The 23,818-nt window shown below is 31.0% G+C and overlaps 3 protein-coding genes across 4 annotated transcripts; 2 read left to right on the top strand and 1 right to left on the bottom strand.

Annotated features, from left to right (window-relative positions):
* Positions 1-343: 343 nt before the first annotated feature.
* LOC101515136 (signal recognition particle 43 kDa protein, chloroplastic) lies at positions 344-1,738 on the bottom strand. The gene has a single exon (XM_004505618.4). It carries the CDS (start codon positions 1,575-1,577, stop codon positions 441-443), a length of 1,137 nt encoding a protein of 378 aa, XP_004505675.1. The 5' UTR covers positions 1,578-1,738; the 3' UTR covers positions 344-440.
* Positions 1,739-10,949: 9,211 nt separating this feature from the next.
* Positions 10,950-15,531, top strand: LOC101515454 (L-ascorbate oxidase homolog). Its single transcript, XM_004505619.4, has 8 exons — positions 10,950-11,224; positions 11,308-11,417; positions 13,033-13,303; positions 13,397-13,496; positions 13,612-13,957; positions 14,258-14,623; positions 14,941-15,019; positions 15,123-15,531. Exons 1-8 carry the CDS (start codon positions 11,093-11,095, stop codon positions 15,318-15,320), a joined length of 1,602 nt encoding a protein of 533 aa, XP_004505676.1. The 5' UTR covers positions 10,950-11,092; the 3' UTR covers positions 15,321-15,531.
* A 3,612-nt stretch (positions 15,532-19,143) lies between these two features.
* On the top strand, positions 19,144-22,562 carry LOC101515789 (rop guanine nucleotide exchange factor 1). 2 transcript variants are annotated; one of them, XM_004505621.4, is made up of 6 exons: positions 19,144-19,280; positions 19,407-19,719; positions 19,820-19,936; positions 20,051-20,571; positions 21,090-21,440; positions 21,934-22,562. In XM_004505621.4, exons 2-6 carry the CDS (start codon positions 19,461-19,463, stop codon positions 22,360-22,362), a joined length of 1,677 nt encoding a protein of 558 aa, XP_004505678.1. In that variant the 5' UTR covers positions 19,144-19,280; positions 19,407-19,460; the 3' UTR covers positions 22,363-22,562. The 2 variants fall into 2 exon arrangements, with proteins under 2 accessions (XP_004505678.1, XP_073225857.1); XM_073369756.1 differs by having other exon boundaries at positions 19,230-19,719.
* The last annotated feature ends 1,256 nt before the right edge of the window (positions 22,563-23,818 follow it).

Raw genomic sequence — 23,818 nt, forward strand, 5'->3', positions numbered from 1 at the left:
GTATCAAAGTCCTTCAAAACCTTACAAAGTAGTCTTGCAATGCAATTTTTGAAATAAATCCCCAAAACTCTCCATTCTTTTGACTTCACACTTCCTTTTTTTCAAAGTATTTTCCTCTGCTCTTAAACTCACAAACACATCCTAAAGTCCACCCCCACAATACCTCTCCAAAGTTTCTCATGTTTCCACTGTTGTTGCAAAAATCTACTGGGCATTGGTGTTTTGACAAATTTCTTGACTTTTCTAGTTGCTGTACCTTTAATGTTTATGTTTCAAAATGAATATATGGCCAATTCTATTATGTAGAAATGTGCCTAAAGGTAACTTGTATAGGTCAATAGAATGCACTAAGACTATGTTTTAAAATCATACATGTTGATACAAATAATCTAACTCAGCAATGGATTCAATCTTCGAAATAAAAGAAAAATAATTATATATCATGCGCTAACAATAGTTGGGCCATCTTGACTTGAAACAACCGTGGAAAGCCCATTATCTGTACTGGGCTGGGCTTGATTATTACTCAGTTCAAACACCTTAACAAGCTCAGGATCCACATTCTCTTCAGGCTCCCAAGTGGGCTCATCCAAATCAACCCATTTAACCAAACACTCAAATTTCCCATCATCCCCAACTCTCCGACCAACCACCGTCTCCGCCACCGCATACTCAAGACCAGCCTCATAATCCTTCACCAAATCATCCGCCACATACCGCGCCTTAATCCACTCATTAGCACCACCATCTTTCCACATAACCAAATACTCCAAATTCTCACCCTTCCCTCTGTTTTCCATAATCTCCTGCACCTCACCGTACTCGAACACTGCCCCTTCCAAAACCCTAATCACACCTTCTAACCCAATTCTTCGCCCAAATTGCATCGGATTCCCCTTCGGCGTTGCTTTCAATAACTCCTTTGCAAGATCTAACGCCGTTCTTCCGCGATCGTCGGTGATTTCGGGATCCGCGCCGAGTTCCAAGAGTAGTTTTGCTACGCCGGGACGCACGTATCCGGCTGCCATGTGAAGCGCCGATAAGCCGCCGCTGTTGTCACGGTGGTCGAGATTTGCGCCGGCTTCGGCTAAAAGTTTGACGCATGGCTCTGAGCCGAGTCCGGAAACAAAGAGGATAGCGGTTCTCCCGTCGGAGTCTACGGCGTCGACGTCGCGATTGTCATCGGCTTCGAGAATTGTTTTGAGGGCTGTTTCGTCGGCTTTTCGTGCGGCGGTCCACCAGGGAGTCTCGTATTCGGCGAGAACGTCTTTTGCTATGAAGTCGGCGGGAACCCAAGACGGCGCGTGGCCGTCTTGCCATTCGATGAGATACTCCATTCCGGTGGCGTCTTCGAGGGCTTTGCTTCCGATGATTCGTTTGACTTCGCCGTAGGATTCATCTTCCGTTTCTTTGGGCGTTGTTTGGTGTTCCTGGTTTTGAAGTGCGGTGGGGAATTTGGTGGTTTTATGGCGGAAGGAGAAAGATTGGTGGTGGTGGGAGAGAAATGGATAATTGGGGTTTGGAGAAAGCTTGGTTTTGAACTGAGAAACTGGTTTGGTAAGGAATAGAGCTTCCATTGTTATTGTTATTGTGTGTTTGAGTGAACATGTGGCAGTGAAAGAGAGAAATGGGATATGGGTTATTGACAAGATAAGAAATCATATCCACTTCCTGCTTTCAATTGGATAGGGCCAAAAGGATAAACTGGATTCTTTGTTTTTCTACTAAATTCATCCTTCATTTGGAAACCATTGACTTAATTATAATATTATACTTTTCTTTCCTCTAATTTAGTCATGTTATCAAATTATTCTTTATTCTAAAATCCAATATTTATAGTTTATTCTTTTAAAATCCAATACTTATAGAACTTAAACTAATATCAAGCCAATATCTTAAAAATATTCCTAACCTTGTCAGTTTTTGTTTTTAAAAAACACTGTCAAAGTATTTCACACATAAATTATTCAATTAACAATATTTATATGGACTCCACTTATCACATTATATTTCTTTTGTTACATCAATGATAATTTTATTAAAGAAATTATAGATTCATTCTTGCAAAATAGAACAGAGGCAAAATCAAAACTCTTACCACATGATATTTGAAAGGAATTTATGGGACCATCTGAGACTCTTACAAACCACTGTTGTAGCAAGAGTGGGCTCGAACTATTTCAGCACTGTTACCCTTTTGTTATTGGATCACATAATGTATAGATATACCCCCCACTATTTCATATTTATACTTTCATTTGTTTTCACTATCCTTTATATCTACCACAAAACAATTTATCGTATACCTTTATTAATTCTAAACTGCAGTTTATGGTGAACAACGAAAAATATGGTTCTTTGTCAAATAAAAAATGGTTCGCCATATATGGTAGTTTAAGATAAATATAAATATATTTTTTAATAAATTGTACACCTTAAATAGCAGTTTATGGTGAATACAAAACTTGTTTCACTATAAATTACAATTTACATTATATTTTTTTAATTGTACATCATAAATTTTACGATATACACATGTTAAAAATGTTTTCCATTAACCTCACTACATGATCTTGAATGTGGCTGTGTAGAATTCAAGGATGAAAAATGAGAGATTGTCAATGACGTTTTGAGGACCCATTCGATTATTTGATTTTGGCATTTCAAATTAAATGAATATCAAATATATTGATTAGATGAAAGAGGTTCAATTGGATATGACTTGCACATCTAGTAATTTTGTTTGAAAAAATTGATGACCAATAAATTCATTAATTACATGTTAGTTATGTCGGATTATTTCTTATAATGGATTAATAATCTAAACAATGGGTATGAACTCATGTTCTAAGTCTCACAAATGAAAAGAATACACTTTGGAATAAATCGATCTCTTATATGGATTTATTCATCTCGACTCAAATAAACGAGCCAGTAGAGGCGTATACAGGTTGTATCATTTTTGGCCAAATCGGATATCTGAACCCATCAATTTTATTTGGATTAGATTGAACTCTCAACTCATCATTTTTCCATCAAACTCGAACCAAACCAATCCGATTATGAACGAGTTGGGTTCACGGATACTAAAAAAAATTATTTTATTTTAAAAATATTTAACTAAATTTAAATACTCGAACATCTAAAAAATAATAAAATTATATCGCAACATATATATCATTTAATATTTACAATACATCCACAAACACCAACAAAACACTTAAATTGATTAAATTAGCAATAAATTCTCAATCATAGTCCAACAACTAAATTTTAACTATACATTAATAGTAAAATAAATAAATAAATATATATGTCACATCAATGAATATTGAGTTCATGGGTTCAAAAAGTTAAATCCGCTACCCGAACTAAACATAATTAAATTTCAATTGGTTGGTTTGGATTAGACCTGAACTTGAATAGATTGAATCAAAATGTGGATTGGATTATATTGAGGAGCCGAATTTACAGGTTTAGTCGTATCCATGTCCACCCTACCAGCTAGATATCTCAATGAGTTTGAATTAAGGTCGAAGGAGTTAAGAGGCTGAGATTCAAACATTGATAAATAAACAAATATTATTATTAAAATTAATACACTATCATCTACCTATAAGAAAACTTACCTCAAATAATACCAAGTAATATTTATAAAAAAAATTGTATGTATTTGATTAATTGCATTTTGATCATATAAATATCGCAATCTAACAATTTTACCCGTCACTATTAGAACTTAGAACCAGCAATATTTTTCCTTCAAATTTATCCTCAATTGTATTTTGGAGGTCACCTTAATTTTAAAGTGATCAAAACTTAGATTGACGTTTTTAATCCTACGTGGACGTCTTGACATAGTTTTTTTTAAAGAAACAATAGAATCACTACGTAGATTTAGGTTAACAAAACTAGGGCTAATAAAGTCTTATATTGATGTTGTATCATTGGATGAAGTCAACCTTTATTGATAGTTGCAACAGTTAAATTCTAGCTTCTAATGGACAAAAAATGTGGTCAATTGTGGAAGTTGTACAAATTGTACCACCATATGCGAGAAGGACGATTGGAGGCCTAAGATTTTGCAAAGGAAGGCTAATGATGAGACAACTAGGCTTATCCAAATAAGGAGGAACCAATATACTACATGTGCATAACATGTGGCTATGTAGGTCATAACCAAAAAACTGCATCAGAAATAGGATGATTCTAAATCATTCTTGTTTTTATTATTAGATTTTTTTTTTTCCTTTTATTCAGTTCTTATTTTTTTATTTATATTTTCTTATTAAATTATTTAGAAATTTTATTTTTGTTCTAATTTTGTTTTTGTTATCTAATTTTTAATAATTTTATTTTGTAACTTTTTATTCCAATTTCGTTTAATAATTATTTAATTATAATTTTTTATTTAAATTATTTTTCAATATTTAGGTCATAGCCAAAAGGCTTGCATGAGAAAAACAATTGTTCATAGGATGATTCCAAAGGGTGGAAACAAGGTAAAATATTTAATAATATTCTGTTCTCCAAGTCATTCTATTTCTATTACTTTTTTTTTCTTTCATTCAATTCTCATTTTTTTTATTCACATTTTCTTATTAAATTATTAATTCATTTTTAATTATTTTTAATTTTTAGTTTTTATTCTGATTTTGTTTTTATTATTTAATTAACAATAATTTTATTTTGTAATCTTTTAAAAAATATATTTTAACTTGTGAAGACCATTGTTCCTTTGAAAGTAATTGTCATTTTAAAAAAGATTCAGTAATTTTGTAAAAAGATTTATTAACTTTTTTGTTAATATATTAATTATCGAAGACATTGTTCTTCAGAAATATATTGTTTTTTAATATTTTTATTCATAATTTTTTTCATTGGGCATTATTTTAATTCATAATTTTTTTTATTCATAATTTTTAATAAACAACATTTTCAAGGAGATAGTTCTTCGCAAATGTTTTCACAAAAATGAACTCAAACCGATAAAATCATAAAAACATTTTTGCAATGACATTGTTCCGTTTCTGAAAACATCAACTCACATTCACGAAAGTTCAATCAAATCAAACTAACATTAAAGTTGAAGCAAGGTGCAGACAAAGTTGTTGGTTGCAAGGACATTGTTCCTTGGAAATTATTTCCTATGATATTCTTTCTTCAAAAAATATTTGTGGCCATTGTTTTTCTGGCCAAATCAGATTCCTCATAAATGCGTTTTTGCAAGGAAATTTGATGTATTTCGTAAAACTTTTGTTCCTTCAGATTAACTATTTTCTTGTGAAAAAATTTTTAGAAATTAATTAAAATGAAAATTTTAGATATTTCTACGGTTTTTATACGGTTACCTACAAATTTCCCTTGTCGCTAAACTTAAAATTTCTTGTAGTGTTTGTTTTGCCTCATATGTTTCAATTCATATATTATGTATTATGTCAGAAAATAAAATACTGGTAAAAATACCAAATTAGCCTTCATAAACAAACTGACACGTCAACATTTTGAAAACATTTTCGTAGTCAATTCAACAACTATTGCATAACTTTTATAATAATACTTTCAAACATTGACTACAAAAAGTAACTGTATTTTAGTCTAATTTACATTTATCATTTTAAAAAATACTTAAAAAAGTTAACACAAATACCCATACTATCTTTTCTTTCGATCTTCTTTTCTCCTTTATCACCTAAACCAGAAAAATAACATCAAATATAATTTTTCAACACAACAACAAACAACTTGTAACCAAATTTCAAACTAGAAGAAAAATTCATTACAATAAATCTTAAGACAAAAACAAGTTATTTAATTAAAAACAAACAAACAATTTAGTTTCTTTTAAAAAAAATTGGAATTTTAGACTTGAAAAATAGTCTTTTGTTTTTGAGACATAACCAATAAAGATAAAAGTTATGGTTCCAATATAGATGTTGGCATATTCCATTTTCAAGCATGAATTGAAATTTTTAAGAGGAATAAAGATTTAATGAAGAGTAAAGAATTTTTTTTACTAAAATAAATAAAATAGATGAAGTGACCGGAATATACAAATTTTAACACAATCCAAGTAATTTTCGATGTAGTAATTGTATGTGAAGGTGTCCAAAAATTAAAAAAGTGTGGTAAACATTTCAGAGAAAAACACAAGAATATATTATTAATTTTTTTTTTTGTGGTTGGACTTGTGATGGCAAGAAATAGGTTTGCAAAGAGGTAGTCCAAAAATTCAACCTCACATATTGAATAATAAAAATATGCTTTTTAAAGAGGAGAAATAGAGGAAACCAATGGTGGTGGTGGCTTGGCCAACAGAGGCCAGAGCGAGGCGGTGGGTCATCGAGAAGTCTAGGTATACATTTCACAGAAAGATGGAGATTGGAGGGAATTGAATGGCAAAAAATAAAGAATTAAAAGAGAGAGAAGGATATTAATAAACACCAATAAATAATAAATAATAATCCTTTTAAGTTCTACATCAATGGATAAATGTCAATATCGTTAAGTTGAATATTTTGTTTCGAACTCGGATCTTATAAATATGTGAATTAATTATGATGAAATTTATTATTTTTTTAAAATAAAAATAAAAATGATGTTTGGAAGAAAAGAATTGATGGGTGTGATTGGTGTAGTATGTGTACACCTAGAAGAGAAAAAAGTATAATGAAAACTTAATTGTATCTTATTAAATGTACTTTCAATTAATGATTGAATTCAACTTTTTAAATATGTTTCGATAATTAAATGATAATTAAAATGGTCATTTATGGTTATTTTTATAAATAAGAATGTAAATTTATAATTTATATTAATTAATAAAATAGATAAATTTTTGATTATAGAGTAAGTTGCCACTTATAAAAGTGAAATATCATATAATGGACAAATTGTTATGGATAAAAAATTCAAAATAATTATCTTACATAAGACAAGTTGTAATTGATGATGAAATTTATCATTTACGGGACAATTTTTTTATTGATCTATCATACATGAGACAACTTTTGATTTATCATCTACAAAATAATTTGTTATTGGTAAAATTAAATTTTTATACACAAGTCAAATTCTCATCGATAAAAAATTCAAAATAATAATCTTATATGAGACAAGTTATAAGTGATAAGATTTATCTTTTACGAGACACCTTTTATTTGAATTATCATACACATGACAACTTTTGAATAAATTATCATACACGAGACAACTTTTGATTTATCAGCTATAAATTATATTGTCACCGATAAAAATGAATTATCATATACAAGATAAGTTATCATAGATAAAAAAATTATAAATAATTATCTTACACGAGACAAGTTGTAAGTGATGAGATTTAACTACCATACATGAGATACATTCTAAATGATAAAAAATCAAAATAAATATGATATATTGGATCAATTTTCACTTATGAAATTGAAATACCATACACATAACAAATTGTCATTGATAACATTTTTAAAATAACTATATCTTACACAAGATAAATTATCACTAAACATGTACATGTGACAAAAAAATTTCATTGATAATAAAAACATGACAAAAATTGTGATCCTTTTTTGGTCCACTTTGTGTTTAAATAACATTTATTTTTGTGTCTACTTATTAATTATTAGAGTAAACCACCATTTTGGCTTCTAAATGTACGTGGTGCTGTTACTTTAGTTATCGACTTAGTCAAAAATCTAAATAAATACATGACTCATCTAAACATGTGTTAGTTTAGTCTCTGAAGTTAAGTTGAGAGTTAACTTTATTAACTTGGTGACAAAGATGATTCTGTGGCCAATGGCGTATCATTCTCTTACTTCTATGTATACAATCATGTAGACAGAGATCAAAATAACAATAACACAAACAAAACAATTCAAGAATAAAAACACAAAATTTGAAACTTCTCTTCATCTTATCACCTATTGTTATTTCCCAATTTCTTCTTCCTCTAATTTATTTTTCATCTTTTTTCCTTATTTCTTAATCACTATATATTATCTACCCTAAGAATATCTTTCCTTCATGTTGCAAACAAACCATCAAACTCTTGCTGGAAACAAGATTTGAATCTCATTCACAGCTTTCAAAATCACATGGCACAAAACCACAACTACCCTTACAATTACAACCTTGTATATCAAGCTCTATCACCTATCAAAAACTAAGCTAATACAATTACAACCCATCATCAAACACCAAAACCTCTTCAAACAAGGCATTTATCCATATTATTCATTATCGTTGTTTTCATACTTATTAGCTACTTCATTCTTGAGACGAATTACTAGTTACTACAACACACAAAACTAGAGCTGTCAAAAAAGCCCTCAACACTAAGGTCTCCTTAATTTTTTTTTAAAAAAACCTCTAATATTAGGTCCCCTATCAAATTAATTTTTGTAAAATTTAGGCCAATTATTTCATGGGGCCTAAAGGATGGGGCTCTGGGGGCTTATAGGCCCATAATATTTTGTTAATTTTGAGATTTTTTTCTTAAAAAATTTTCGAAATTTATTTTATTCAAAAAAAATTAAAAAATATTTTTTTTCCTAAAAAGTTGTGTATTAAAAAGATAAATCATTTATATAAAAAAAAAATCGGAAATTTTTTATCGAAAGAAAAATAAAAAACTTTTTATAGAAAAAAATCGAAAACTTTTTTAGAAAAAAATCAAAAAAATTTTATAGTAAAAAATCGAAAAAATTTTATAGAAAAAAATCGAAAATTTTTTATCGAAAAAAATCAAAAAAGTTTTATCGGTGAAAAAATCGAAAAACTTTATTTCTCGAAAAAAAATCGATTCTTTTTTTAAATAAGTGGGCCTATGGGCCCACTAAACCCACAAAATTTTAGGGGGTCTTGTTTTTTGGGGACTTTAAAATTATAAAATTTTTTGTCCCTTCAATATGTGAACCAGGGCCAATAATTAGGAGTCTATCAAATTGACAGCTCTACACAAAACTGATACCTTTGTCATACATATATTAAAAATTACAAATAGAAAATAAATAAATAAATAAATAAATAAATAAACAAAAAAACCCAAATAAGAGTCACGGACAAGCTTTGACAAAGATTTTGCATAACTATGACATGATGCTCTTGATTGGGTCATCTTTGTCACATGTGTTTGCATTTTCTACGTATTTTGTCTAACTCTGTAACCCTCCATTACACTCCTTGCAAATGTACTCTAAGTGTTTCATTATCAGGTGGAATATTAAAATTAGCTAACAATAAATAGGGGAATTAGATGAAGAAGAAATTGGAGGTTTATGGTTAGGAATAAAGATGAAGAACACAATAGGGGTAAGATGAATAAATGTTTTTTGTGATTTTCTTGAATTTAGTCATTTTGATCTATATTCTACCACAAACGTAGCAGTGAAAAAGTGATACATCATATATCATCAAGTTAATAAAGTTAGAAGTCAACTTAATGTCACAAACTAAACCAACAGAAGTTTAAACGAGTTGAAGATTAATTTGAGTTTTTAAACATAGTTAGAGACCGCAGTAACAACTTCATGCGCATTTAGAGATCAAAATGGTAATTTGCCCTTATTAATTATTCGGTATCACATGTGTAATTAAGATGACGAGGGACAAATTCGGCTCAATGTTTTTAGAGATCCTATTTGGATCTAAAAATTGAACCCATAAAATCACAAAATCTTAACATCAAGATTCTAATATTTAGTGATGGGTGATGACGCCTGATAGACTGCAGCCACTGTCGCACATTCACAGTGGTGAGAAACTAAATATTTATAAGGTGTAAATATAAAATTTTAGAGTATTGAAAATATGAAATTAAGATATTAATATAATTTTTTAAATGTTAGAACATACTATAAAAAAAAAATTGAGACTCTCCCTAATTAAAGGTTATGTGTCAATATTCTGGTTGTATATGTTGTAGACTCTTAGGGTATAACAAGTAGTTTTGTCAATTGAAAGACCATTGCTAAATGTTGCTTCATACGAAACGGGTAATGCCTACATGTGACTGGTTTACATAAACCAACCACACAACTTGTGAACAAAATGAAAAAAAGTATGTAGAAGTTTTAATTACATTTGATATAAATATGAAAGTATAAAAAAATGTCAAATTGACCAGGTTGGCTAGCTATAAGGAGTCAACAACCCTTGTAAATAAAGGCTCAATATTGATGCAAAAGTATTGAATCATTATGATATCCACGGCCCCACGAAGCTTCCAATATTTCCAACTCAAATTCACAAGACAAGAAGTAACAACTAGCATACATAGAATAGAATGTCTTAAAAACAAGACAAATCAATTAAATCATTGTTTGCGCGTAGAAATACAATTATGTATATGATGGTTTAATTTAAGGAAGAAATTAGACAGATGAAGATAGCGTGTGTTACGTCATAAATCGCGGCTCAATACACTGTCATACACAACATGAAGTTGTGCTAACTGGACAATAATAATGTATTCACACGCCACACGCAATCACCGCCTCTATTTTCCATTTCATTTTTAATGAAATTAAAGTTAATTTTATTTTTTATTTTTTAGAATGATATTTGAATTTTGGTAAAAAAAGATAAGAATGGAATATAAATAAAAGATATTAAAAACTATACTAATTAAACTTTATTGAAATTGTATACAATGTGATTAATAATATCTCTTAATATATGTAATTTGTCTATTTTTTTTTAATCATAATTCATTCGGAGTGAGTAAGAAACAACCAAAACCCAATTCATTTACTCGCTTTTCCTTTTTAAAATTTTCCCTTTTTGTAATTTTATGGACCCTTAGTATATAGAATATATATATAGTATTTAATATAATAATCAACTACCTCTCCACTTGACTTTTTATTACTAAATTATTATTTTCTTGAGTTGCCTTACCTACAAGGCTTTCATATATATATATATTCATATTAAATGTGTGTCATGATACTCTAACTAATTCAAACCTCTTTTTCCACTTTCCTTATTGGATTTCTCTTCCTCTATTTATTTCCCCATTCATTCAACATTTCTTTGTCAAACACAAAACTCCAACATAATTTATTTTGCTGCTTTGGCTCTGCTCAACATGAAGCTATTGAGTTTCTGCTCCATATTTTTGCTTTTCAACATTGTTCTCGTTTTTGCTGAAGACCCTTATAGATTCTTCGACTGGAACATTACCTATGGTGACATTTATCCTCTTGGAGTTAAACAACAGGTTTAATTTGATCACTAGTCTCATTGTTTTTGTAACTTAATGTATATAGATGCTCATTGGTTGTATCATATTTTAATTTGCAGGGTATTCTTATCAATGGTCAATTTCCAGGACCTGAAATTTACTCTGTGACCAATGACAATTTGATCATCAATGTGCACAATAGCTTGCCTGAGCCATTTCTTATATCATGGTAATTAACACTCTGTCTCTTATGATTTTATTTCAAGATCTTCAATACTCCTATGTTACATTAATTATATTTTCATTTATACCGTAATAATTATCACATTTACAAGAAAGAATTGTCGCTTTTGATTTTTAGTACAACTTTAATTTTTATTTTTACCAATTCTATCATTTTATTATTCCTTCATTTTGCATTTATAATAATTAAAATCAATCATTTGTTATAAGAATATTCAATTAACCATTTTACAATGTACTCCTCCACAATAACACAGCCCACTTGTTTGAAAATTTACTAGTAAACATAAGTGACCAGCGTATACTAATGCATTTTATACCCATAATTATATAGTACAACGACAAAAAAAAGTAATTAATATTGCAATGAAAATTGAAAAGGTTATTCATTTTGTGATATATTTTTGGCAAAATCAGTCACTTATTGTGGGATGGAGAAAATACTGCTAACTTTTTTTATAATTCTAGATTTGACTATAATAAATTTTAGGTTAAAGTATAATATCTGTTTTTTATCTTTGACTTTATTTTTTTAATTTATTTTAGTCATTTGTCTTTTGTTTTAGTCCTTTATCTTTTATTTAATAATCATTTTAATTTTTTATCTTTCATAAAATTATACAAATTTGTCATTTTATTAAGGACTAAAACGAATAAAAATAAAGAATCAAAAAAATAAATAAAAATAAAGGACCAAAATAAATATTAAATAAAAAAATAAAATATCAAAATTATATTTTAGTCTAAATTTTATCTTTTCACGTATATATTTTTTTTCTTTTAAGTGTCTTTTTTTATTCTGTCTTTTAAGAGTTTAATATATCCATATACAACAGGTATTTAGAAGTATTCATATATAAAAAATGACATATTAAATACACTAATTAGTTTGTTTAATATAATATGAAAATGAAAAAAAAAAGGAGTTTATATTAAGAGAATGTGCATTATTATTTATCGAGAATAATTTTTTAAAACTAATTTATAGTGAAATATCAACAAGTATGTTAAATACATTTGTTAAAAAATAAAAAACAAAATTCAAACACTTGTTACATGACTTTTTATGTATACATTAATTAATCATGGCAATGTTTTTATTCTACTTGATTGTTAAACCTTTTTGTTTGTCGGGACACTTGTCTTAGTTACTTTGTTATCAAAAGCCATTTTCCAACAAACAAACCTCACATTTGTTCTTTCTAAACCTTTTATTCAATTCACTCACTAAACAACCGACCGAAGAAACACAAAAAAAAAACATGGGTTTAATAAATGTAGCCCTCAACCATCACTTCGGCCCTTAAAGTCCAGTCACGGATCAAAACCCAACCAACTCCAAGCCCAACCCATACAAACACCTCGGCCCTTTAAATATACGTGTGTATTTTAATAAAATCATCTGTTCTCCACCTAAACACATATGAGGAAAATAATATAAAATAATCTATCGTCCTTTTTTGTAATAAATATCAGCAAGACTTGAGAGTGAGACCCAATGCTTAATCATTAGAATAATACACTAATAATTAATAAAGATAATTCAATATTTTTTTTAATTTATCTGTTTTTAATATATGCGAAATGTTCATATGCAACAGGAATGGAATCCAACAAAGGAGAAATTCATATGAAGATGGAGTTTATGGAACCACATGTCCCATACCACCTGGCAAGAACTTCACATACACACTTCAAGTGAAAGATCAAATTGGAAGCTTCTTCTATTTTCCATCTCTTGCTTTCCACAAGGCAGCTGGTGGTTTTGGGTCCATCAAAATCCTAAGCAGACCAAGAATTCCTGTTCCATTCCCTGACCCAACTGATGATTACACACTTCTCATTGGAGATTGGTACCAGATTGATCACACGGTAACCACAACACACTCAATTTCAATCTTTCCATATTTTATGGAACTTTTTTTTCTTCTTCATTTTATTAACATGTCATTTTATGAATTTCAGAGGCTCAGGAAAGTTCTAGATTTTGGACATAGACTTCCATTCCCTCAAGCCGTTCTTATCAATGGTCGTGCAAATGGTACAACATTCACCGTTGAACAAGGTTTGTCTTTAAATATTATAAGCTAGCTACGTGCATTTTAATCATTAAAAGTGTTTTTTTTTTTTTTCATAGAAACTAAATTTTATGTGCTAATGAACAATTTTATTTTCAACAGGAAAAACATACAGGCTTAGAATATCAAATGTTGGACTACAAAACACACTGAACTTTAGGATTCAAAATCACATAATGAAGTTGGTTGAAGTTGAGGGAACTCACACAATACAAACATCATATTCCTCAATAGATGTCCATGTTGGACAATCTTATTCTGTGCTTATCACAGCTGATCAAGCACCAAAGGACTACTACATTGTTGTTTCAACTCGTTTCACTAATACCATCCTCACAAGCACTGCCAACCTTCACTACAGTAACTCACAACAACCTCTTTTAGGCCCTATTCCTGCTGGACCAACCACTCAGATTGATTGGTCCCTTGAACAAGCTAGATCCATCAGGTAATTTTTCTACTATATCTTCCCCATTCACTTGTTTAGTAGTACTAGTTTTTTTTTATCACAATTTTTCATCACACTAATATTCATCGTTTCCAATAAGATTTGAACTTTTGCTATTGAAGTTACAAAATCAAACTTTTATTATTAAACTTATATACATTAAAGTAACCATATTTTTTTTATAAATTCTCTTATTTAACTTCTTGTAAGATTAAGTGAAACAATACATTAGAAACTAGTCCATGAAGATTGATTACTATCACATTGTTCTACAATTAATTAACTTGTTACAATTAACAGGACAAACCTTACTGCAAGTGGACCAAGGCCAAATCCACAAGGTTCCTACCATTATGGTACGATAAACATTAGCAGGACAATCAAGTTAGAGAGCTCAGCAGCACTAGTGAATGGAAAACAAAGATATGCAGTCAACAGTGTATCTTTCATACCAGCTGACACTCCTCTGAAGCTAGCTGATTATTTCAAAATTGGTGGTGTTTTCCAAGTTGGAAGCATTCCAGATACCCCTTCTCATAAACCCATGTATCTTGATACCTCAGTCATGGGTGCCGATTTTCGAGCATTCGTTGAAATCGTGTTTCAGAACCATGAAAATATCATCCAAAGTTGGCACATTGATGGATACTCGTTTTGGGTTGTAGGGTAAGAATTCACAATCATCCTTAATGATACATGCACATCCACATTTTTATACACGTATACAATACCTGATTAATCACAACACCTGATTAATCACGTGTAAAAATGTGGTTAATTAAGTTAAGTAAATGATAAATTTAAATCGCATCAAAATTTGTGATTGATTAAACTACATGATTAACCACAATTTTTAATGTAATATAAACTAACTATAATTTTACACACGATTAATCTAGTGTTATGCGTGTAAAAAAAGTAGGCGTGAACGGAACATTTTTGTTTATTAAATTGAAATTTTAATATTGGCATTTGTAATACAGAATGGACGGTGGTGTGTGGACGCCTAATAGCCGTGGCCAATACAATCTAAATGATGCCGTGTCTAGGAGCACAACACAGGTTAGTTATTACTTATTTTAATGTTGTTTTATTTTTCCATTGATATTTGATCACACTATCATATACGACCAAGTTATTGAAATATTTTAATTTTTTGGCACAGGTATATCCAAAGTCATGGACTGCAATTTATATGGCACTAGACAATGTGGGTATGTGGAATGTGAGGAGTGAATTTTGGACAAGACAATATCTTGGACAACAATTCTATTTGCGTGTATATTCACCTGTTGAATCAGTTAGGGATGAATATCCAATTCCAAAGAATGCTCTTCTTTGTGGCAAAGCATTTGGCAGATAAACCGGATCATTATGAAGTTTTAAATCTACAACAATATGTTAACCAACAACCTAGTTTTATATTATTAGGGACTAACTTGGTCCCATTCTTTGCAAATTCATGTGTAATTTATTTGTATTATTACATATTATTCTCCATCACATTGTCATAATAAGTTAGTTTCCGAATATTGTTTTATTTTTTCCTCAATTAAATAATTTTCCGTGATCGATGTATTAGCATGTTGCTGCTTTAGATTTACAACAATGAAATGAAGCAAAGTAGTTCAATCTTGTTATAAAATAAACCCAAACAAAAACATGGCATTGTAAAATACTGGTTAATTTATAATAATACATGAGTCCTATTTATATATTTATATAGGAACAACTACATTACGATTCTTATAATTTTTTTATAGACAAATGTGTGGTTAGTAATTAGTTAGGAAAGAGAAATTAACTTCTTACAATGTCTCAACCATTACCACTGAACTACATCTTTATAGATAATTCCTAACCCGTGGTTATAAATAACTCATAGGAAGTATGAAAAGGCTTGGGAAATAGTTCTCCACCAATAAAGATGCATCTCATTAAAATTTTACCATGATTCATGATAGTATTGAAAACATTATTCATTATTTGTTAAAAATCTTACTAAGAAAAAGTGGAATAAAATCATAGCAAAGAAAAAGATGTATAAAATATTAATTTCTCCACTTTTATGCATATAATCATCTCTTAGACGAATGTCAATTTTTTGTAGTAGCTCAAAAAGTTTACTTAATCCTAACTTTGTAGTAAGATCTTTCTTTCAAGAGAACAATACTAAAGATAATTTTCTCACATAGAGAGTCCTGGTGATAACTTTTTGTAATAAAAACTACGAATATTTTGTATGTGTTGGATCTTAGCCATCAACCAAACTAATTTTCAACTTGTCTTATATATATAGTGCTAAGTTATTTGCATGATTAAATGATGGTGATGTTATGGTTTGTCTAAAAAATTAGCAAGATTCAATGGAGATCCAAGAGTGTATTGAGTAAAGCAACTCAATGCACTATTGCATAAATGTATGGAATGTACTTTATTTCATCAATCATTCAATGGATTTATATAATTAAGTTTATTTGGTTTTACTCTATTGTGGAACAATATGACTTTTTATGAGCCCACTAAATACATTGATATGTACTATCATATTGTTTGTGATATGAACAACCTAAATGAGTTCATAATTTTTACTCATTTTTCTCCTTCTCAAGATATTTTTGGGTAGGACTGTTCATGGTTGGTTTTTTTAAAAACCAAACCATATCTATTTTAAAAACTAATATATGAATTTAGATTTATAATCAAATCTATTATTTGATTTAAAACCGGTTATAAAATCAATTGTAAAATTAGTTATGGTTAAATAACCGGTTTATAATTAAGCTACCGATTTTAAAAATTTTAATTTTAAAATCATTTTTTTTAAAGTCGGTTAAAATTTGATTATTTTTAAAAAAAATATTTATTCATAGTTTAAAAATCGATTTTTTTGATAATTTTTTTAAAAAAATTCTCACCAAATTTTTCGAGAAAAAAATTCGATATAAAATTTTTTTGAGAATAAAAAGTTTTTATTTTATTTTTTTCCGATATTTTTTGAATAAATAATTTCAATTTTTTTTCAAGAAATAAAATCTCAAAATTAACAAAATATTGGTAGTGGATAAAAATTAAATCCAAATATAAAACATAAGTGATTATCCAACCGGATTATAACCATATGATTTTAACCGGATATTTAAAATGAATTTGAATCCGATTTTGAATTTGGGCCTCATAACCAGATTTTATGCGCAGCCCTACTTTTGGGGATGACATTTTCTCCAACAAAACTTGTCAATTAATATTATTTATGTTAGTTGAATAAGTTTGAGTATGTTTGATGTATATATCTCACTAAAAATCAATATTATTGATGTATCATGTATATGTAAATATAAATAAAAATTAATTAATAAAAATTCCTATATTTAGTCCAAAAACATTATATCATCTTCCATCAAGAATTCTGCTGTTTGGAATGTTGATGTATTGGTTGGTATGTCATATTTATTTTGCCATTATGAATTAAGGTCAATTTTGTACCATTGTTAACGGTTTCACTAGGGAATAAATTGTGATTAAATAGTAGTATAAAATAATAAGCGTTGGTTGTTTCTGACTAATGAGATTTGAAAATCCATGCCATATTATAATGATTGTAGTTGTTTTGGAGTACGTTAGAATTAGAAGCGTAGTCATGAAGCGAAGAAGGGTGAGATATTGGTTAACGAACGGTAATTAATGAATGAATAAAAACATAATAATTGGGTATAAAGTACGGTATTAAAGTGCATCGTGACTGTGTGCGTGAAGAAAGCAAATGAAAAAGCTACTCATTCGCCCACGATCACAAAACCCTCTCATACCCAAAGGATTTTGATGACGCCACCGAATGAAGCGACGCGTGTCCAAATTTTCTTATTTGGTACCAAACACCACGTTAGCGCAGTGTACTAGAATGCAAATGAAATAAAACAAAGGACAATAGCTGTGCCTGTTCGGCGTTGGCTGTGCAACAATATTACAAGTTACAACCTTATCCTCCTAATCCGCTCACTAACGTGATACATGTGGAATACTTCCTCTTCACACAATGTCAGATTTGTCTGCGCCATGCCAAGTTTTTCCTTCTTTTTTTTTTACTTTCTTTTTTCGTTCATCGATCAGTTCATATGATCCATCTATCTTCTCATCAAACCTTTTTGTTTTTGGCTACAAGCTCCCAACCCAACACATTCTTAGACACACTCTTTTCTGTTGAGAAACAACGTTTAGTTTATTCTTGTTTTATTGTTGCTCTTGTGTTTCTCGAATGCTCCAAAAAAATATTAAAAAAAAAATTAAATACAATTAATTGAATACAATTTTTTTAAAATTCTATGTAAAACAAATTAAACTTACTAAAAGGTGATGATTGATGTTAAAAATCACTTTTTAACATTTCAAAACATTTTACGCACAATTTCCAAAAATAAATCTTTCGTTGTTTGTTAATGTTTTCTTTTACTAAATTATCTTATTTTTAATGTTAAATATTTATTTATTAATACTAAATATTTTAAATTAAAAAAAAATTTAAATGGATTCACCAAAATTTATAATAATTATAAAAAGGAAACAAATGTTTGAGTGAAAATTTCAATTTTTATGATTCAAATTTAATTTGTTAAACTTATAATTTTCAAGATATTTTTAAATTTCAGCTTTTACGATTCTAATTTATTAAAGACATAATTTACAATTTGTCATTTTTAAGTTCTTAATAAGTGTTATAAGTTAAAATTTCCTTTAGTTAAAGCAAATTCTACAGTGGATTAGATCCACATGATCATTAATCAATATTTAAAAATTATCAAATAAAAAATGCTTTTTATCAATATAAATTAACTATTTTTTATTTTACTTTTACATCGTTGTTTCATTAATAAATTATACAACAATTTAAAAAATATCTTAATTTTTAAGTGTCCGTGCCACCTAGCATTCCTATTGAGATTGGGCAGTCCTAACATTCACCCACACAGATATCAATGAAGAATTAACCGCCGTTTGGTTCTGTTACGACGGGTTGAATTCCCTCCATAATGATCCAAGGATGAAGGGTTTCGCGGTAGAACCTGGCCCACAACCAACCAACCGTCGCAGTCCACGTCATCAAGGCTGAAACTATAGCAAAACGCCTAGGAGTGGACCCCACAGAAAAAGAAGCGTGTCGGGTGCTTGACGTTACGGAAAGACAGTCCCTGCAAACGGCGTCTCTTTTTTTACTTTTGCCCACAATCAAATCATCACCACCACTACACACACAACACAGAAGAGAGAAACAAACAAACAAACAAAGAAAAAGAGAATGTGAGTGAGTGGAAGAAGAACGTTGCAAGTTAAGCTAATCCTCACTCATACCGCGCTTTATCACGTTCACTTACTTTATCCTTTCTTTCGTTTTTCTATCTTTGCCGTTACCAAATTATTACTCACTGTAACCACCGTAAATATTGCATTGTAGAACTCAAATGTCTGTAGCCAAATGAGATCCGTCTGAAATTTCTGTTCAATAACAATGGGGAGTGTTTCCTCCGAAGAAGTTTCTGACCGATGCGGTAGTTACAGTCCCAGTGCTGACATCAGCGAATCGGAGAGTTGCAGCAGTTTCTATGTTCGCCGTTTCGATGCCGAGGGAGCATCCAGTTCTGCTAATCTCTCTCCCCGTCCGCTCGCCGCACATTTCAACCTACCGCCGGCGGCGCAGGTTATGCTTCCGGTCATCGGAGGAAAAGACGTCGTCGTTTGGGATCACAAGCGTGACCTGGATTTGTCCGGTACTCTTTTTTTTTATGCATTTTATCTTCCGTATTGCAAATCGCTTTTTCTTTTCAATCACCAAAAACGACTGAAATTGCGAGATTTTGCTTTTTGCAGAAGTGGAAATGATGAAGGAACGTTTCGCTAAGCTGCTTTTAGGGGAAGATATGTCTGGTGGTGGAAAGGGGGTTTGCACTGCGCTTGCAATCTCCAACGCAATCACGAATCTCTCTGGTTAGTGTTTTTTCGCAATTCGCGTGTTAATAAAGAGATGTTAATCTTTCAAATTGTGATCTTTAGTGAGTGTGTGTGTGTGATTTTAGATTGAAATTGATATTGTAATTGCAGCAACTGTGTTTGGCGAGTTATGGAGGTTGGAACCACTGGCACCACAGAAAAAATCAATGTGGCGTAGGGAAATGGAATGGCTACTATGTGTGAGTGATTCAATTGTGGAGCTGGTGCCTTCTGTGCAGCAGTTTCCAGGTGGTGGAACCTATGAAGTGATGGCCACACATCCTCGTTCCGATTTGTACATCAATCTTCCTGCTTTGAAGAAGCTTGATGGAATGTTGCTTGGTATGCTAGATGGTTTTTGTGACACGCAGTTTTGGTATGTTGATAGAGGAATTGTATTGGGTGATTCTAAGGATTGTGATGAGTATGGTAGACCTTCTGTTAGGCAAGAAGAGAAATGGTGGCTTCCTTCTCCCAAGCTTCCACCAAATGGGTTGTGTGAGGATGATAGGAAAAGGTTGCAGCAGTGTAGGGATTGTACTAACCAGATACTCAAGGCTGCCATGGCAATTAATAGTTCTGTTCTTGCTGAAATGGAAATTCCTGTCGTCTATATAGAATCCTTGCCCAGGGTAATAATGCTGTTGTTTGTCTTGCTGTTGCATATAGCAAATTAAATTGGTTCTTGCTAACAAGTGCGCTTAAGTGCACTATGGGAACTTGTTAAGGAATTAAAAAAAGAAACTTTATATTGAAAACATCAAAATTTACACTTTTAAGAGACTGAATGTACAACTTTTAATTCATATTCAATATAAAGCTCTATTTTTTATTCGTTAACAACTGTCCTTTGTTAGCATTTTCCTATTAAATTTGTTTATAGTTCATTTTGGTTTGGTACTTTAGTTTATATTTTGCAAATTATGAATACATCATTCTACAAATGGTCCACACTTGACAGATATCAATTCTTTCTTGCATCATCGAGTTGCAATAACTTTTTTGGGAAATATGTGGACTAAAGTGTTGAAATCAGTTTTGTCCATGGTTCCATACTATAAGCTGAACTGGAATTCAATAATGGCTGGCTTGGTATTTGTTAGGAATTTTTGGAATTTTACTAAAATTTGCTGAAAACTTGCGAATGCAGACTGGTAAAGCTTGTCTAGGCGATATAATCTACCGGTACATAACTGCTGATCAGTTCTCGTCTGAATGTCTCCTTGATTGTCTGGATCTATCATCTGAGCACCACACACTGGATATAGCTAATAGAATTGAGGCTGCTATACATGTATGGAGGTTGAAAGACCATAAGAAACATAAAAATTCAGTTAAAGCCAGGCGGTCTTGGGGTGGAAAGGTAAAGAGCCTTGTTGCTGATGGTGAGAAGAACCATTTTCTTGCACAACGGGCAGAGACACTACTGCAAAGCTTGCAACACCGATTTCCTGGGCTCCCTCAAACAGCACTTGATATGGCCAAGATACAATATAATAGGGTACATTTTTTTTTCTTAATCTTTAGTTTGGTTTAAGCTCAAATTTTGTTCTGTTGATCTTCAGCATACATTTCACTGCTAGTTGCTGGTGGTTTGTGTTAAGACGATATCCAACATCTTAGGTACATCTTATTGGGAAATTAATTTTAGTTAGCTCCATTTAGCATTTAAAAGTTTTAGTGAAAGATAAAATCCTAGCAGCGGTACAACTACAAAGAACTACTAGAGTTCCCTTGAGCCAGTATTTTGCTGAGGTTAGGTACAGTATAATTTCCTAACATAATAGCATTTTCCCAGTTTCATGATGCATATTGATGATTGATCATAGCGTGTCTATGTTATAAATTTTTCTTCATGGCTTGTAGTCTAGATGTTAGCACTTCGGCCTTAATAGTCATTTATGATTAGTGCATGGTTACTGAGGTTAGCCACTGGGAGAAGGGAGGCTAGAATCAAATGAATAAACTTCGTTGTAATATTATTTTCCTTGCAGGATGTAGGACAGTCTATTCTTGAAAGTTATTCGAGGGTGATGGAGAGTTTGGCCTTTAACATAATGGCCAGGATAGATGATGTGCTTTATGTAGACGATACTATAAAACAATGTGCAGCTGCAGATTCCATCTTGTTCAGCAGAGGAGGTTTCAGTGGTCTGCCCATCCAGAAGCGAATGTCTCCCAGCCCCTTCTCAATTCAACGCACGCCATATGCCTCTCCTTTTGCAACCCCAACGTTCTGTTCCTCCTCTCCTCTTAGTGGAAGTCCTTGTAGTCCACGTAGGACACACACTGTTAAGAGGAATGCCAAGGGAAAAGATTCGAAGACTGAAAAGTTGCCTTCATCTGATTTTGAGAAGGTATGGTCATACACAGGAAGCCTCAGTGTAAGAAGAGTATCTGGCGAGGCTCCAGAAAGAAACTGAGTTCTAGAGTTAGTATCTCAGTATGAACATTAATTTGAATCCAGAGCAGGTCATCAATCATCTATGGTGGTCTTCTAGAAGCGGATCAGGTTAAAGCCTTTGGTACTGTTCCTGTATATTCTTTAGGCAGTATGAGTAGGATTATGATGAAAAATGATGCCCTTGGATCATCAGTTAAAAATGTTTGCTGTCAAGTATAATTTTTTGAAGCCGCCCACAAGATGGTTTTTCTATAAATGCAAAATGCTAGGTAGAGTTCGGGACTATACACCCGATTTAAGATTCAGCATTAGCCATGTGCTATTGTCTCCTTTTACTGCCCTATTCAATGCCTGGCCTAAACAGCTATGCCTCCGAATTGCAAGTCTCAAAATTTACTATTTTATTTCTAAAAATATATATTATGGCAATATTAAAATAGCTGTTAGTAATCAAGAAGTCTCCAACAATAGCAATGGTGAACATGTCAACATAACGATTGGCAAAGATGGCTAAAAGCGTCTTCATCTATCATTAGCTATTAAATAACTTCACAAGTAGGGGTAATAATTGGATGCATAACATTGTTTGAGTAATAAGAAGCTAGCAAGTACATTATGCGCATGCTTGTATTGGCGAGTTTGGCAAAATTACAATAAGCATAAGCCACTGTGATTTTGTAATAGTTGCACATTAGAGCTTCAACAAAACTATGGTTCTGAATTACTGTACCTCAAGTGTGTAAAGAAAGAAAAAACTTGGTTTTGTCATGCTAAATACTATCACTTATTATTAGTAGTTATGTTGGGATCTAAGGAAAACACGTAGCATGAAAATGCTTCGATGTATAACAGGTTGAACTTGAAATTTTCTATTGTTTGGATAGTCATGATTTTGGAGTGGAAGAGTAAAAACCCTACTTGTTTTAACCATTTATAGAAATAAAATACTGTACTAAGAAAACATGTAACAAAGCAACTTTCACGAATGCCCTTCTTGGGGTTCTAGTTTGACGCATGGACATGCACGATGAAAGTAACAGCGAGGTGCTTATGCCGTTCTCCGTTTCCTTTTTCTATTTTCTCTTCTTTTTCCTCACTAAGCCTATTTTTGGTACCGGGCTCCCATTCCAAAGTCACACTATGTAAGAAGCTAATATTTGATGGTTTAAACGTGTGTTTACTTGCCTCTGAACGTGAATTCTGTTATGTTTCGGCAACAATGAAAGAAAATTTTACCACATTTGTTTGTGTTTTAGTAGTTGTGCATTTCCTAGATCTTTTATCATGAGTACTCTTACAATTTGAAGTACTAAAAGATTAATTGATCTTTCGTAAACAAAAAGATTATTTAATCAGACAAAAAATGTTTCCAACGATAACCCATCTTTTTTTGGATGTAAAACATCGTATATACCGCTAAAGACAAAATATCTAAAGTAGATGTATAGAGTAAGTGGTATGTGTTTATTGACTAT

The sequence above is a fragment of the Cicer arietinum genome, chromosome 6, assembly GCF_000331145.2.
Source record: "Cicer arietinum cultivar CDC Frontier isolate Library 1 chromosome 6, Cicar.CDCFrontier_v2.0, whole genome shotgun sequence".
Lineage (NCBI taxonomy): Eukaryota > Viridiplantae > Streptophyta > Magnoliopsida > Fabales > Fabaceae > Cicer > Cicer arietinum.

Coding starts and splice junctions, on each gene's coding strand:
- LOC101515136 (XM_004505618.4), bottom strand. CDS start 1,577: ATGGAAGCTCTATTCCTTACCAAACCAGTTTCTCAGTTCAAAACCAAG.
- LOC101515454 (XM_004505619.4), top strand. CDS start 11,093: ATGAAGCTATTGAGTTTCTGCTCCATATTTTTGCTTTTCAACATTGTT. Junction 11,418..13,032: donor GAGCCATTTCTTATATCATG/GTAATTAACACT, acceptor CATATGCAACAG/GAATGGAATCCAACAAAGGA. Junction 15,020..15,122: donor TGTCTAGGAGCACAACACAG/GTTAGTTATTAC, acceptor TTTTTGGCACAG/GTATATCCAAAGTCATGGAC.
- LOC101515789 (XM_004505621.4), top strand. CDS start 19,461: ATGGGGAGTGTTTCCTCCGAAGAAGTTTCTGACCGATGCGGTAGTTAC. Junction 19,720..19,819: donor GCGTGACCTGGATTTGTCCG/GTACTCTTTTTT, acceptor TGCTTTTTGCAG/AAGTGGAAATGATGAAGGAA. Junction 19,937..20,050: donor CGCAATCACGAATCTCTCTG/GTTAGTGTTTTT, acceptor TTGTAATTGCAG/CAACTGTGTTTGGCGAGTTA.